The sequence below is a fragment of the Mustela putorius genome, unplaced genomic scaffold, assembly GCF_011764305.1.
Source record: "Mustela putorius furo isolate JIRA1106 unplaced genomic scaffold, ASM1176430v1.1 tig00003962_pilon_pilon_pilon, whole genome shotgun sequence".
Taxonomy (NCBI): Eukaryota; Metazoa; Chordata; class Mammalia; order Carnivora; family Mustelidae; genus Mustela; species Mustela putorius.
In genome coordinates, this window is record NW_025422106.1 from 21,277,759 (window position 1) to 21,293,209 (window position 15,451).

General features: G+C 59.9%; 1 protein-coding gene across 19 annotated transcripts in view; it reads right to left on the reverse strand.

Annotated features, from left to right (window-relative positions):
- The window catches only part of MYO18A (myosin XVIIIA), a 94,037-nt gene that overhangs the window by 14,298 nt on the left and 64,288 nt on the right, over positions 1–15,451 (reverse strand). For all 19 annotated transcript variants that reach the window (XM_045070279.1, XM_045070277.1, XM_045070278.1 and 16 more), the window contains 17 exons: positions 13,250–13,315; positions 10,214–10,342; positions 9,359–9,502; positions 8,881–8,970; positions 8,626–8,745; positions 8,315–8,426; positions 7,785–7,912; positions 7,401–7,555; positions 5,527–5,650; positions 5,235–5,435; positions 4,566–4,676; positions 3,960–4,064; positions 3,514–3,660; positions 3,020–3,133; positions 1,578–1,694; positions 1,329–1,412; positions 760–897 (listed from right to left, as the gene is read on the reverse strand). In XM_045070279.1, the coding sequence (XP_044926214.1) occupies positions 760–897; positions 1,329–1,412; positions 1,578–1,694; positions 3,020–3,133; positions 3,514–3,660; positions 3,960–4,064; positions 4,566–4,676; positions 5,235–5,435; positions 5,527–5,650; positions 7,401–7,555; positions 7,785–7,912; positions 8,315–8,426; positions 8,626–8,745; positions 8,881–8,970; positions 9,359–9,502; positions 10,214–10,342; positions 13,250–13,315 (2,085 nt within the window). The remainder of the gene's footprint in view (positions 1–759; positions 898–1,328; positions 1,413–1,577; positions 1,695–3,019; positions 3,134–3,513; positions 3,661–3,959; positions 4,065–4,565; positions 4,677–5,234; positions 5,436–5,526; positions 5,651–7,400; positions 7,556–7,784; positions 7,913–8,314; positions 8,427–8,625; positions 8,746–8,880; positions 8,971–9,358; positions 9,503–10,213; positions 10,343–13,249; positions 13,316–15,451) is intronic.

A 15,451-nucleotide genomic window follows, 5' to 3' on the forward strand; every position in this document is an offset into this window, starting at 1 on the left:
TCTACCGGAGAGGGCGGGGCTGGGCGTGCTGGTTTCAGGGGCCTGGAAACGAGCGGACTGCATGTGGAGCACAGAGATGGCTGGTGAAAGGAAGAGCGAGACGGAGCAGAAGAGGGGCGAGCAGAACGGGAGAAGGGTCAAAGGCAAGAATGAGGAGCAGAGGAAGAGGAAGGAGGGGAGGAGGGAGGGGAGGGGGAGAAAGGAAGGAGTGCGGAGTGGGTGCGAAGACACGCAAAGGGACAGGAAAGAAGGGGGCAGACGTGGAGACAAGCAAGGAGAGAGGAGAAAAAGCAGAGACAGGAAGGGTGGGAAGAACTGAGGGAAAAAGGCAATAAGAACGGGAAAGGAGAGAGAGCACGCGAGCGGTGAGATGAGGGAACAGACTTCAGCCCTCACAGAAGTGGCGCCATCCACTGCATATTTATGACCCTGCCGGAGAGCGAGTGAGGGGACCGGTGGGGGGAGCTCATGGTAGAGGAAAATATGAAGACAAAAAGCTAAGCTGCTCTGGTCCCTTGGCAGAAAGCAAGCACGGAAACAGAATGTAAAGCAGGCTGGCTCCGCGGTGCCCAGAGAGCAGGAGGGGCAGGCGGGTGGATTGGGGGGAAGGCACCCGCCCCGTCAGCTGGCCTGGCAGCCTGGCAGGGGCCTCCGAGGAGCAGCCGTGGCCTGCCCAGGGCTGCGGAGCATGCGTGGCTCCAGCCGCCGAGACGGCCCGGCCCTGCTCTGGGCTGCGGGCCAGGACGGGGGTGCACCCACCTCCAGCCTCTTCACTTGGGTCCTCTCGAACTCCAGGCGGGTCTCCAGCTCTCGGATCTTAGCCTCCTGCCTGCTCACCAGGGACTTGTCCACCATGGATTGTTCTAGGAACTCCACTTGGCTCTGGAGGGCTTGGAGCTGGGGGCAGGGGCAGGAAGAGAAGCAGGAACTGAGCCCTGAAGGGAGGGCGCAGAGTCTGGGCCCCGCACCATCACCATGGTGACCAGAAGGCTGAGGCAGGGAGGGATGGGTGCCCAGGGGAGGGGGAAGGATGGGGCCCGAGCCAGAGGCATGCCCCACCTAGCCCAATGCTGACAGATTTTGCTCTTTGGAGAGAAAGGGAAAAGCCAAGGACCAGAGAGGGAATAGAAATGTGAAATAAGGCAGCTAAAGCCAAAATGTCTACTACGGTCCTTTGGCTCGGAGCCTAGGCCTCCACACGCATAGACGCTGCTCCGTGGATTACTGATGAGCGAGAGGAGCGCCTATTACACTGTGAGCTTGGGGGCTTGTCCACACATACAGCCATCCTGCACCCTCTTTCTACCAAGGGAGACCCTGGTCCCCACCTTCTCCTGCAGCTCCTGCTTCTCCTTGTTGGCTTCTTCTAGCTGGGCCTGGAGATCGTTCATCTGTGCTAAGTCCCGCGAGGCCTGGGAAAAAGGAGTGAGCATTGACGTGGGCTGCCCCGGGAACACAAATCCCCGCTTGCCACACACCAGGTACGGGGCTGGGGCCCGCTCCCAAGACAAGGGGCGTGCGGGCTCTTGGAAGAGGACCACGGGGACGGCGCCGTGGGGAGGGGCGTGGTGGGGCACCTGAGCCACAGCCGCCTTGTGCTTCTTCATCAGCTCGTTCATGTCCTCCTGATCCTCCTCCAGCCGGCTCTGGATCTCATTCTTCTCACGCTGAAGGCGGCTCAGCTGCTCCTCCAGCTGGACGGAGGCAAGACCGATCAGAGGGCACGAGGCCTTGAGTGCCTAATGGCACCTGGTGGCAAGTCTGAACTTCCCCACGCTGCCTCCAACGGGAGGGGGGGTGACGATGCGGCCAGACCGGCCAGGGGAGCAGGGTCCAGACCCAGGGGCGTTCAGGGAGTACAGGAAAGGCTGTCTTCACGGCACAGGCGGACCCTGAGCTAAATGACAGCTGCTTCCTGGCAGCTCTTCGAAGGCTAATGAGAAGGCAGAAAAGGTCTGCCCAGAACAAATGACCCATCCTCCTGGCCCTAGCAGTCTGTGCCTTAACCTGCACGCACTCTACCCCCTTCAGGTCTCGGGGAAGGACCCCTCGAATGTGTGAGGGTCCCTTGGCTTGGATTCGCATCTCCCCTGGGACGGCCTGCTCCCAGGCCCTCTAGCCCCACAGTCAGTCCACTCCTGGGGGGAGGGGAGCAGACAGCCAACAGCAGCTTCAGGAAATGAATGAATCTATTAGCCTGTAATTCCAAACCAAAATGACTGCGTTGGCTCCTTCCCGGCCCCATCCATCTTGTTACCGGGCTGTGGGGAGCTGGGGAAGCCTCCGCCAAGAAATTTATTAACTCGGATTTAAATAAAATGGTAATTTTATAACAGCCTTTTTTAACACAATTAAAGAATTTGAATTACTCACCTGAAAACTGCTGAGGAGCACAAATGTCACAGAGATAAATCAAGCCCGGGAGACTGGCATCCCTCAACAGACGGGTGACCAGATGGGGGGGTCCGTGGAGCCCAGAGCCAAGCCCAGCCTCCCTGCTGCCCCATTCCCTGCCCAAGGAGGTACTGGTGCCCGTATCCCGGTAATGCATTCCCGGCCGATGGATGGGCCGCGGGAGAGGTAGGGAATTAAAAGGGAAGCATTAAATAAGAGCTCTAATTAGCTGCCGCTTGGGCTTGTCAGTGGGCTGGCCAGGGGAAGGGGAGGGAACCGGAGCCATCCCATCCTCTTATCGGTGCTTTGGCTAATCTCCAGGCACCTGTTTACATCCCTCAGCCACATTAGCTGCCTTTATTTATGGTGTCGGGGCCTGTGGCCAAGCTCCCACAGGCAGGTGGTTAAACAGGGAGACGGGCCCTGGCTGGCTCCCTCTTCCACCTCACCCCCCCTTCCTGGGCCTCTGCTTTGAGTGGGGAGAGGCAAAGGAGGGGAGGCCCGCTTTCCCTGCAGAAGGCCCTGGAGTCAAGGAATTGGGCTGGGGAAGGGCCCCGTCTGTCCCCACTCTACTTTCCCTCAGCCACCCCCGCCCCCAGCCCGGCCTACACCCCCTGCTCCTCACCGCCGTCTTGGCTTTGGCGATGTCATCAATCTGTAGGTGCAGGTCTTCGATCTCCACCTCCATGGCCTTCCTCGCTTTCACGGCTGCGGCGCAGGTGAACTCGGACTCCTCCAGCTGGACACAGAGCCGTCCCCACCCCAGGGAGAGATGTCAGCCAGACCCCAGGGGCAGGGGGGGCTGGACAAGGTTGGGGGGGGGGCTTGCAGGGGAGAAGGAGCCCAGCCCTGGCCTGTTGGGCCAGCACGCACGGGTGTCTCCCAGGGCAGGGATGGCAGGTGTGGGACCATCCACGCCATCCGGGGGCCTGGCGGTCATGCTATCTAGAACTCACAGATCCTAGGAGTCTACAGCTATGAGTGGCTTCTCCCCCTCCCATTACCTTCCTTCTCAAGGACTCAAGAATCCCTGGCAGGGGAAGGGCGGGAGAGAAAGAACTAAAATTACAGGCGTGCGATTGCCCCTTGGAGCTGACCAGCCCCACTCTGTCCAGGCACCTGGTTCTTCAGCTGGGCGATCTCCCTCTTGCTGGGGGCGTTGTTCTTCAGGTGGTCCAGCATGATCTGGGCATCCGCCAGCAGGGCCTTGGTGCGCTTCAGGTCCTTCCGGAGCCGCTTCTCGGACTCCAGGTCCCTCTGGCTCACCTGGGCACATGGCAGGAGCTGGGGCTCTGGCCTCCCCCACAGAGCCTCTTCCTGTCTTCCCCATGCCCACTCTTCACCCCTGACCTTATTCTAGAGCCCCCCAGACACGCAGCAGTGGAGGACGTGCCGGGCTCAGGCCAGCCGGTGAGAGAAGCCAGGGTGTGCTCTGTGCGGTAACCACCCCATCCTCCATGTGCCGACAATGAGCTCCACAGAGCCTGCCCCCCCCCCCCCCGCCCAGCTATGTATCCCTGAAAGTCACCTCGCTGAGGCTGCGCCGGCCAGCAGGCTCTGCTCACCTGGTCACTCAGTGTGGCGAGCTTGCTCTCCAGTTCCCGCTTCTCTCGCAGCACCTTCTGCTTATCCTCGTACTCCTCCTCAAGCTGCACTTCCATTTGCTTCAACTGGAGGGCCGTGGGGACAGAGGCCCGGCAGTCCCTTCAGTGTTCAGTGCCAGCCGGGCCCCTTCCCTTCTGGATCCCTCCCCCACCTCCCCCCACCACACCCGGACCCTGGGAAAACTGTGGGGCAGGCTGAGCAGATCCCAGAGGGGTCAGACCCCGAATTCGAAGTTCCCAGGGTTTCAAAGCAGCCTGGGAGGGGGAGGAGGGATGGCAGGCCATGCACCGCAGCCCCACGCCAGAGTGGAAGGCTTCATTCCAGAGTGGGCAGGCCAGGCCAGCCTCGCTGAGTGCCCAGAAAGCAGGGAGCGTACGTCCCTCAAAGGACCAAGCTTTCTCCATAGTCCCTGAGGGCACACATCCCAGCCAAGGCCAGGATCTCAGGTCCAGAATGGAAATGGATGATAGAGTGGCTCAGGAAGGGAATCAGAAAGCCCCTTACTTTAAAGCAGGGATGGGGGAGGCAGGGTTCATCCTGGACACGCTGAGTACCCACTCCCTTACCTTCTTCTGACATGACTGCCGGGCCTCCTCTACTTCCTCATCCCGACTTTCCACCTCCTTGGAATGGGTCTGTCTCATCCGCTCCATCTCCATCTCTAGACGTAGCTTGGCCTGGAGGTGATGGGGGTGGGGGGAGGAACCGGGTTCCTGAGCAGCCCCCTTCCCCCTGCAGGATGGGTCTCCCTGAGCTCAGGGGCAGGGAGTTTCTCTGCCCGCACTTCCCCAAGCTCCCACCTTGCTCCTGGGGCAGCCGGCTTCCCCAGAGAAGCCAAATCCCCTCACTAGATGTCTGATGCTGGCCCAGAGCAGGCTGCCAGACATGAGGACAGTTGGGCAGCTTTTCCATCTGGCCTTCAGGCTCTAGCTCTCTGAACTGACATGGTGGCTCAGCAGCAGGCCGGGTGGGCACGTGGCCTTCTGGCTGCTGGGCATCCCGAACCCCTCAATACTAAAGCTCAATCAAGATTTATTCAAAGCGGGACGAAAGCTTAATTATTTTCACACTGTGTCTGGCAAAGATCAGGTGCTCCCTCAGCATTTTGTGAGTAAGGGAACGAAGGACTGACTGCACGTGGGAACTCGCCCTCCCCCGCCGCCCCCTCCACTCCAGCTACCCCCTGGGTTAGCTGTGGGAATGGTGGGGCCCCCCTCGGGCAGACTCTGCAGCACCTGCTCCAGCATCTGGATGGTCCCGGCCTGCTCATCCAGCTCCTCTTCCTGATCCTTGACCTTGGCCTCCAGGTCCCGGAGCTGTTTCTTGACCTTGGCCAGAGAGGCTTCATCTTTAGACTCTTGGGAAGAAATGTCCTGGAGTTCGGCCTCCAGGGAGACAACCTTCTGGGTGAATCCGGCAATGTCCATGTCTTTTTCCTGGAGCGAAAGAGAAGATGAGGCTGGCCTGGGACCAGCTCTGGTCTGGGGGTGGGAGTGGGGACGGGGGGATGGTGGGTGGCCCACGCACCTCCAGTTGCTGCTTCAGGCTGAAAGCCTCGGCGAGGAGCGTGTCCTTCTCCCGCTGCAACTTCTCCCGCTGCAGTTTCTCCCGCTGGGCCTCTTCATGAGCCTGCGAGAGCTCGCTGTCGAACCTGTGAGGAAGCAGGGACGGCCAAGGTGACCCTGCCAGGGCAGGGAAGAGTCTGGGTCTCCAGCACCCCGAGGCTGCCAGGAAGCAGGGCCACGGATGCAGACAGGATGCAAGCAGAGGGGACCTCCTTATACAGCCCAGAAGTGGGAGGCAGCGGTGAGGTGACACCCAGGCTCACAGGCCATTGAGGCCCAGCTGGCCGTCTGCTCTGGGATGGGGAGCATTTCACTGAGGTGGTCTAAAGAGCCCTTACACTAGGTGAGCTGAGGAGGGGACCACAGACTGCTTCTGGGGAAGCAGTGGACAGGCTGCTCCAGGGAAGAGGTAGACAGGCTCTCCATTGTTGTCTTAACCTTTTTCTGTTTCCACAGATCAAAGAATGAGGGACCAGGGTGAGGGCAGAGTGGGCTCAGAGATACATAGAAAGGGACACCGTTGCCTCATCTAACTCACTTTCCATGGTTCCACTTGGCCACTCCAGAGTGGCAGCCAGCTCCAGCCCCCACCTCTCAGTGCCAGCCCCTGGCCAGGGCCATGTGGCCCAGCAGTACCCATGTCACCCCCAGGACCCCATCCCCTGCCAACAGAAGCCAGCTGTCCCACCAGGCCCAGCCTGCAGGTGCTGGCCCCTTTCTTGGCTCCTCTACCTCCCAGCCTCCTATTTCCCCTCCCAGTGACTCTAAATAAGGAGCAAATTGCTGAAATTCCTCTTAACACCTTCCCCGAATAACTAATAAGGTTCCCTTCGAAAATACTGAAAGACTCCCTCCCAACCCAACCCCACATCAAAAAAAAAAAAAGGGTAAGCAAACTCCGGGCAGCTGAAATGAAACCTAATAAGTTGCCCAGCAGGGAGTGCGGCGAGTTGGTAACTAGGCCAGGCTGGCACTGCCATGGCAGGGGTGCTTGGGAGAAGGGGTCCCACTAAGGGTGAACCGCCTCTAGTGAACAGGAGAGGGGGTAAAGGCAGAGAGGCACAGTGCTGGGAGGGAGGAATAAGATCTCCCAGCTCCCCTCACCGTTGGCGGGACCCAGTTGGGAGGACAGCAGAGCGCCCAGGAAGCTGAGGGTAACTCGGGGTCACAGGAAGGACTCAGCTCTGCCCCGCTCACCCCCAGGGTTGTGGGTGTGGGGCTGTCCCTTCACGAAGGCACCCGGGGCCTCTGCCAAGAAGCCCTCCCCTGCAGAGGGCAACCAGGCGCTCTTCCCACTCCCTGGGGCCCCCTGCTGTTCCCAGGGTGTGTGGGTTCCCCAGTGTAGCTAATAAAGGCGTCCCATTCCCATCCCCAGCCGGGGAAATTAATTTAGATTGGATCTGATCCTGTGAGGGCTGCCCCCCTCCTTTGTGTCATTACCATAATGAGATGGAAGTGGCACGGTAGTTCAACAACATTAGTCAGGAGAGTGTTTCTGTGTGGCTGAGGCGAGTGAGATGTGGGGAGCTGGGTGGGGGCAAGGGGCAAGGAGGGGTGAGGATGCTTTCTGCACGGGGCCTGGTGGGAGCTCTGTCCTTGCTGGGCCCAGGCAGGGTGACGGGCACACGCTGCAGGGAACGCGTCCGAGAGCCGAGGCCTGAGTAGGCCTTCAGTGGGGACAGGGCCTGAGGGCTCCTCGGAGGTCAGGAGAGAGGCCTGTTCCCATTCTAGGCCACAGGACCATGCGGCCAAATCCAGGCCCTCCTTCCTTCTCCCTTCCCTGGAGGGGGAGGCCCCCAGGAAGTCTCGTGTGTCCGGGGCAGGGGACCCACCCACCTCCTCTGCTTCTTCTCCAGCTCATGGTTGCGGACCTGCTGGCCCTCCAGGTGCAGCTTGGTGTCCTGCAGCTCGGCTGTCAGCCGTTGGCACTTCTTCTTCAGTTGCTGCAGGGCCCGCTGGCTCTCGTCGCTGTCTGCCTGCAGGTCCCCGAGCTAGGGTGCGGACGGGGTGCGGGGTCGGCAACCGGGAAGAGGCCCGGAAGTGGAGAAGGGGAGGAGAAGGAGGGGGGCGAGGGAGGGAGAGATCCAGGGATGAGGGACGGAGTCGATTTGCCCTTGGGCGTCTGCAGCCCAGAGGCTAACCTGCCAACCCCTTCTGGGTGCTCCCAGGGCACCATGCCCCTCCAGGGCCCGTGGCCTCCAATCCTTCCACCAGCCTCACCCGCCTCTCCAGCTGCCTCTTGTTCTGCTGCTCCACCTCCAGCTTGTCCTCGAACTCCTGCTGGAGCCGCTTCTTGGTGAAGTCCACCTCCCGCACAGCTCGCTCGTACTTCAGGCGCCACTCACCGCCTGTGAGGGTGGGGCCGACAAGAGAGGACTGGGCTGCTGAGAGTCCTGGACAAGGGGTGGAGGGGGAGAAGGACAGGACGGGGAGGGGCAGCAGGTGGCATTAGCCAGAGGGACTCAGGAAGGTCTCTGGAATGATGGCTTCCCCCCAAGCCAGGGAAAGACTAGAGAGGGTGTGTGGCTATGTGCTGTCCCCTCCCAGGGACCCGCAGACCATGGCCCTCGGACCCTGTCCTTATCATGGCTCTCGCAGGCCTCCACGATATTCCCTTGCATTTGCTGGCACCTCAACTCTTGTCTATTTCTGTAGCCTTGGCCCAGCTCCAGGAGGGAGACAGGCCAGGGCCGGGGCTGTCTGGGGGCTGCTGTTCAGGCCCCCGTGAGCTCCTAGGGCCTCAGACCCACCCGTGTCATCATCGTCCACCTCCCCGTTGATCTCTGCTGCCCGGATGAGGCGGGCCTCCATCACCTCCATCTCCATCACCTCCATCTGCTTCTTCAGCGCATCGTACTGGGTCTGCGGAAGGGAAGCCTGTGAGGCTGCCAGCCCAGCCCCTCACCCAGGCCCAGCCAAGGCCCCAAGCCATGCAGACCACGGGCACGTGCTTACCCCGGGCAGATAGGACTGCCGGGCCACCCGTTCCCAGGGGGAGCAGATGGACGCCAGAGCGCGGTGGCAGCTAGCACGGCGCTCTCCCCCCCGGCCCTGTCCTCACCTGCAGCTCCTTCATCTCCTTCTCAGCTCGGAGCCTCTCCGCGGCCTCGGCGTCCAGCAGCTGGGAGGCGGACTCTCCTGTGTTACGTTCATCAGTCAGCTCCGATGTCAGCTCTGAGATCTGGAGTCGGGGGGAGGGAGTCGCCACCAGTTGAAATGCCTGCCTCACTCAGCTAGAACCCTGGGGGTGGGGAGGCTCCTGGACCTGGCACCCTGCATGGGTGGGCCAGTCGGCCTGGCCCTGGGAGTCACTGACCCGGGTCTCCAGCCGGTCATTGTTGAGCCGAAGCTCGTTCCGCTCCTTCTCCACCTTCTCAAGCTTGTTCCGCAGCTGCTGGATCTCCTCCTGGGGTGTAGGGAAGAGGGCAGACTGAGCCAGAGGCTCTGTAAGAGGTTGGGGCCTGGAATCTGCACCGTGGGGGTAAATGAGGCTGGTGAAGTTCCAGCCAGGACATGGGGAATAGGGAGGGAGCCCCTGCCTCCCAGGGGCTCTGATCCTAGACCCCTCCCCAGATGCTGAGGATGCCTGAGATTTTATACCAAGAGGCTACCCAGCGGCTTAGCCAGCGCTCCAGAGGGATGCCTTCTGTTTGATGGGCATCGTTCAAGGACATCGGCTCTCTGGACTAAATAAAGAGTACTTGGGAGCCCAGGTCGAGCTGGCAAGACTTTCTGCCCACATGGATGAACTAGTCCTTTTCCATCGACTTGGCCCTTCCCAAGCCGTTACGTACGTCTTTGTTCCGGATCTGTTCCTCGGACAGCTGTACCTCGATGAGGGGCCGCACGGTGGTAAAGAGTTTCCACCAGGCCCAGTCCTTCACCCCTTTGTTCTTCTTAATGTTCTTCTGCACACAGCGAATGGCCAGGTCCTGGATCTAAGTTGGGGTGACAGTGGCGCACAGCACAGCTCTCAGTCCCAAGCCCAGCCAGGATGGCCCCTCCCCCCGCCCATCACCAGCACAGCCACAGGGCCGCTCCTCTGGCCCCCTTAACCCCGGTTTGAACACTCCCTGCACCCCCCAACGCCCACTCCCAGCCTCTCCCCAGCCCTCAGAGAGTGGGCAGCCGAGAGCTCGGCCCTGGGAGCACCGCACTGGGCACTAACCGCTCTGGCGTCATTAGGAATAATTTCATCTGCTTTATTTGCTGCCTGATTATTTCCAGCACCCTGGCCTCGATGTGCTATAAAACCTAATCTTGCTGAAACACAAGAGGCGGTGGTGCTGGCTGTTTTATGGACTTGCTAATAAGAAAAGGAGTCGCTGACACAGCTCCTTAATCTTCATGGAGCAGCCTAGGAGCCAGAGCCCACCTTCGCCTAGCCACTGCCCCCCACCCCCGCCCCATGACCGTGCCGTGTAGAACCAGCAGGCTCGCTGGCACCAAGGAGCTGCCCATCCCCCACCCTGGCCCCGGGCATGATGGCCCTAGAGGGCCCTGCTTCATCTCCCCCAGGTGACAATAACTTGTGGACCCAAGACCAGCCTCTGCTCCAGCACCTTCCCTTGAACCCCCACCCCCACCCCAGGAACTCCACTTCGCTGTCTAGGCCGGGGAGTGGGATGGAGATACCCCAGAAACAGCACCTTTTTCTTCTTGAAGTGCTGGCGGGCCAGGTAGCCCCTGCAGGCCGCCTGGAACAGGGTTAGGTTTCTGCTGGTTTGTTCGTCCCGCTGCTCCTCCAGCCGAGCCAACGTGCCTGCCCGGAAGAACACCTGTGGGGAAGCAGGCCAGATGGAGGCGGGAGATGGGCTGGGGGCGCAGGACACCAGCAGGCCTGGGAGGTGGCCCTCTGCCCCCAGGGAAGAACCTGAAGATCCAAGGGAACAAGAGAGGAGGGAAGGAGCAAGGAGAGGCCCCAGGAAGGCTAAGGGAAGAGGGCCAGGCCCGGCCTGGGGAGGATTTTCCGGAAGAGGAGGAGGAAGGTGGGAAATCTAACTTCAAAGAGAGATAAAAGGAGAGGGAGGGCAAAGGGAAGGTATCTGTATCTGGGGCAAGAAGGAAATAAAGCAGCCACAGTCAAATGGGGACAGGACAGCCCTCAGCAACATCCTCTTCCCCCAGGTTTCCTTCCCCCAGGACTGCCAGCAACAATGTCCGTGCCCCCGTGCCCAGAGCCCACTGAAGGGCCCAACCGCAGGTGCCAGCTGCCTGGGATCAGGCCAAGTAGATGGTGGTGAAAGCGTGTAAGGAGAGAAAGGTCCAGAAGCCGTGTGCAGAGAAAGGGTGGGCCCCCCCCACTCGGTCTCCTCTCAGACAGCCTCCTCTTTCATGTGCCAGCATCCCACCCCCACACACACACCCAGGTTTCAGCTCATGAAAACGCCAGGGGGGGTGGGTGGGGGCCAGCCCAATCAAGGGACCTGTCCTACAGGTTTGGGGGCTGGAGGACAGACAGGAGAGGAACCAGCTGGGCGCCCCCAGAGCCAGCATTTCCTCTCCCTCTGGTGCTCAGAACTGGGGCTGGGTAAAGTGTTCTCTACTAAGAGAAAAAAAGGTGAGAAAATACACTGGTGAGCAAAGACTCCGGGATCCTCACAGAGGGCAAAGGGACACCTAGGCATGTGCCCACCTCCGCCTTGCCCAGAACACAGAAAATTCCCTTCTGTGGGTCAAAGAGCACGGGAAATACTCAGAACCAGTCTGTACAGTACCCCCAGGCCTCCCTTCAGGGGAGAAGTGGAGAGAAGGCCTACACTTTTTGCTGAGAAAGGTTTGCCTCTGGCGACTCCACAGAAACCTAGTCCCCTGGGGCTGGCCTAGGAGAAAGCCAGCGTCAGCAAACGCTTGCTTCCCCAAATCCCCGCCCTCGCGCGCTGGGTGCCCAGGATCTCCCACGGGCCTCAAGCCCTACTTGAGCCTTGAGATTCCACCGGGGGTGGGAAATAGCCAAGTCCCGCCTGGAGGCGGACATAGGGGCTCATGGTCAGGGCACATAGCTGGTCTGACTGAGGCAGAAGAAGGGAGGCGGAGGGTTAGGGGCTGGAGAGTGGACCCCCATTCTCACTGCCTCAGGGTGAGATGAGAAAAGATGGCCTCAGGGCTGGGGCGGGGAGCCTGAGGCCTGGGTCCTACAGCTCTACCTTAGTGGGGTTAGGGATCCTTTTGAGTACTGGGTGAAAGCTTAGGGCCCTGTCCTTCCCCAACAGACACATCCATACATATTTTACAAACGATACCAGGAGGCCCTCAGGATCCTCTCTCACCCTGCCTGAACCCTCAGGGTCCCATGGGCTCAGACTGTGACCCCGTCCTCCAAAGCAATCTGACGAGCTCACAGAATCCCTGCTCCTCAGCTGGTCCGACCACAGCCCAGAGGCCCTGAAATTGTTCTCCCAAGTCAGATGTAAGCAAACATCCCACTTTGCCCCTAATGTCTCTGCGAGCGTGAGTGGGCCCTGGGGCTCGCCCGCCTTGGCCTGGCACCTGGGACGAAGCAGCGGGGCTGCGAGGGTAGCTGGGAAGAGGACCAGCCTATGCAGGCCCTCTCCTGCCCAAGACATGCCCTGGAGGAGATGACACCCCCATGCTAGCCAGCAGCAGCCCAGCCTGTGGGCGGGGGGAAGGGGGGCAGGAGTCCGCCCAAGACACCGAGAGGCTTTGCTTCAGCCTCGGACTGTAGGCTTCCCGGGGAGGAAGCTCAGCCAGCAGCCCCCGCGCTGACAGAAAGTCCGGGATGAGGAGACGTGGAGTCAGGCACAGCAAGAGACCAAAACCAGAAAAATGACACAGAAAGAGCGAGCCCACAGAAGACCCAGAGAACAAGGAAAGAAACGGAAAATGACAGAGCCGGGAGCTGCCAGGGCCAAAAGGAAAAGGGAAAACCAGCGCAGACAGATGCAGACAGGAGATGGGAAAGCAAAGGGGGGGGGACTGTGACTCAGAAGACAGAACCGGGAGAACAGAGCGGACAAGCGACACCAGGCCTTTTTTCTGAGCATCTGTGTCCCCGTCACACTCCCCATGAAGCCCCGGCAACCTGGGCTCACCACTCCCTGCTGACAGGTAGAGAGGTTCGGAACCCCCTCCCGGGCTCCCAAACGCCCTCCCTCCCACCCCGGGCCCTGGGAGCACATACGTGGATGCCACCCGTCAGGCCTCGCAGCCTGAGGAGCGAGAGGTGAGCGGGGCTCCTGCCTGTGGGAGGGACGCTTGCCTGGCCTTTGGCGTGGAGCGATGTGGCAGACTGGCACCCGGGTGCGGGCGTGCCTGCCTCTTAGACACCACGTTCCATTCAGGTGAGGAACTGGGCTTGTGGGCAGGTGGTGGCAGCACAGCCTCACGGCGTCCTGCTTGCTCTTCTGGGACCCTGGCAAACCCAGGGGGGGTGGGGGGGAAGGGGCGGGGGCTCTGGAACTCTCTGCCTGCTGCCTTCCTGCTTTGTCCAGCTTTCCTCCCTTCTGTCTTCCCCACTCCCCACACTGGGACTCAGGCCAAGTTCAGGGCCACCTTCCAACACACTCCGCCTCCCCACGTCACTGGGGTGTTCAAGGCACCAAATGAGTGGTTATTCAGAGGGAGGGAAGTCAAGTTTGCTGCAGAAGGGGAGGGCCAGCTGTTGGGATAAGGGCAACCAGAGAGTGAGGGCCGGGCCCTCTTGGCCTCCTGCAGCGACCACTCACCCGGCTCAAGCCCATGCAGCAGCTGCTCTTCTCCAGGTCCAAGGACTCCAGAAGCTCCTCCACCGCCTGCAGAGAGAGGTCTCTGTCAGGGAGGCCAAGGGCCTCCCCCATCTCCGCGTTGGGCTTCCTTGGCCCAGGGACGAGTCCTTCCCAGGCTTCTGCTGAGACAATCTGTTAGTCATTCAACAAATGCTTTTGGTGGGCTTCCACAGAATCAGGCTGTAGCGATTCCTATGTTCCTTAGGGACGTAAGGATGACTACGAGAGCAATAAGCTGTCTTGTTGGGGAGGGAGACAAGTGAATTAGTGAAGTACACAGAGGAGGAGGCACCGAAGTCAGGCAAGGGATCATGGAAGGCATCGTGGAGGAGGCAAGATGTAGTTCGTGCTGTCTTCAGTTACAAGGAAGAATTAGCCAAAGTCGCCGAGAGGGCATTTCGGGCAGAGGAACAAGCAAGAGCAAAGACATGGACACACAAGGCAGACAACGTACTGAGGAAACCAGGCAGTTCAGGAGGGAAGGGAGTAGGGCGGTTAAGGCACAACTAGAAAGGTGGAAAATAGCCCACGTGCGCTGAGAGGCCCTGGAGGGTTCGGTCAAGCAGGGACACGATCGGATTGGCATTTTCCAGGGATCCCCACTGGCACACGGGGGGAGAATAGATGGAGACCCCTCAGGCAGCTACTGGAGGGATTCACAGGAGAGGAGGCTAGAGCGTGACCCAGAGGGAAGAGAGAGACGGAAGTGCCGGGCACGTGAAGGAGAGAGTGCCTGGCACCTGCAAGTGCGAGGGGGTGGGGCAGATGAGGGGGAGGAATCTAGGGACACTGCACGGAGGTTTCTGACTTATGGAGCCGAAGAGAAAATGGTGCCACTCTCCAACGTAGAAAATGGAAGAGCTAGAGTAGGTTGGGGAGGGGATGGAATCAGTGTGGTCCGAACACGTGAGTTTGAGATGCTACATGTACATAGGTAGAAAAGTCCAGAAAGCAACAGATAGAAATGCACAGCTGAGGTTCAGGGGAGAGGCCTGGGCTACAGGTATTGATTTGGGAGTCGTCAATACATATGTGGTAATTGAAGCGATGGGTGTGAATGAGGTTGGCTGGGAAGAGGTTGTAGACTAGACAGCACAGACGGCCAAGGACAGCGGCTCAAGGAAGAGAGAGACCTTTACTTCAGGGGCAGGAAGAAGAAGGGACGCTCAGAGGGACAAAGGCAAAGCCAACAGTGGCAGCAAAGAAGCTCAGCAGAGAACAGAGTTGTTAAGAGAGTCAGATGTTGCCAAGAAGCACAGTAAGGTGGCCATTAGCTCTGGCAACATGGAAGGTGGTGGGCAAGAGAAGACCGGGTCCAGGGTATCAGGGCCAGGTTCCACTAATCTGCAGGATGCTTCCCACTGGAAGGAAAGACCCAGCGGAGGAGAGGCCGAAGTAACAGGAGAGAGAAAACAGCACGGAGAGAGCGGGCTTTTGTGGAGCCCCGGGGAATGGATTCCAAAGCACAGGAGGAAGGGATTGGATGAGGGAAGGGACACCTCTCCCACCGAGACAGGAGGGCACCCGAGGAGAAGTGTACAGAAGGAAGAGGAGCCTTGATTTTATTATCATTTAGAGGCAAGGTCAACTGCTGAGCAGACGACCTGGGAAGGCAGGGTAGGAACTGCAGGGAAGGAGCTTGGAACAGGGGCCGGGGAAGGATGGGCCATTATGAAAAACTTGCTGGGCCACATCAAGGGCCCAGTTGAGGCTGGAGACCATGAACCGGTAGGAGTTCGAGTCCAGCTGTTGTATAATTTTCTCCCCTAGCCCTTGGGAACCCCAGACGGAGGAGTGCAGATGCCCGGAGGCTGGCCCTTCAGCGTGGGGGTTGGGCAGGGGAGGTGCTGTGGGAGGCATGGGAGAGCTGAGGGTGATGAGGGCCAAGTGACCGGAGCAGGGCATCGAGACTGAGTGGAAAAGTCAGAAGGAAATGGACAGAGCAGAGAAAATGCGGCGGGGTCCAGAAATGAGAGGTCTCAACAGGGCCGAAGAGCAGGTGTCCTGAGAGGAGGAGAGAAGTGAGGTGCTCAGGCAGGAGGCTGTGGGCAGGGGAGGCCATGTTGGGATTTAAGATTTCTGAGGTGAAGCATTTCCAGGGGTGACAAGGTCCTGGGTGTAGCCGTGAGTGGGAGGCTGGAATAAAGGTCAGGGGTCAGAGAG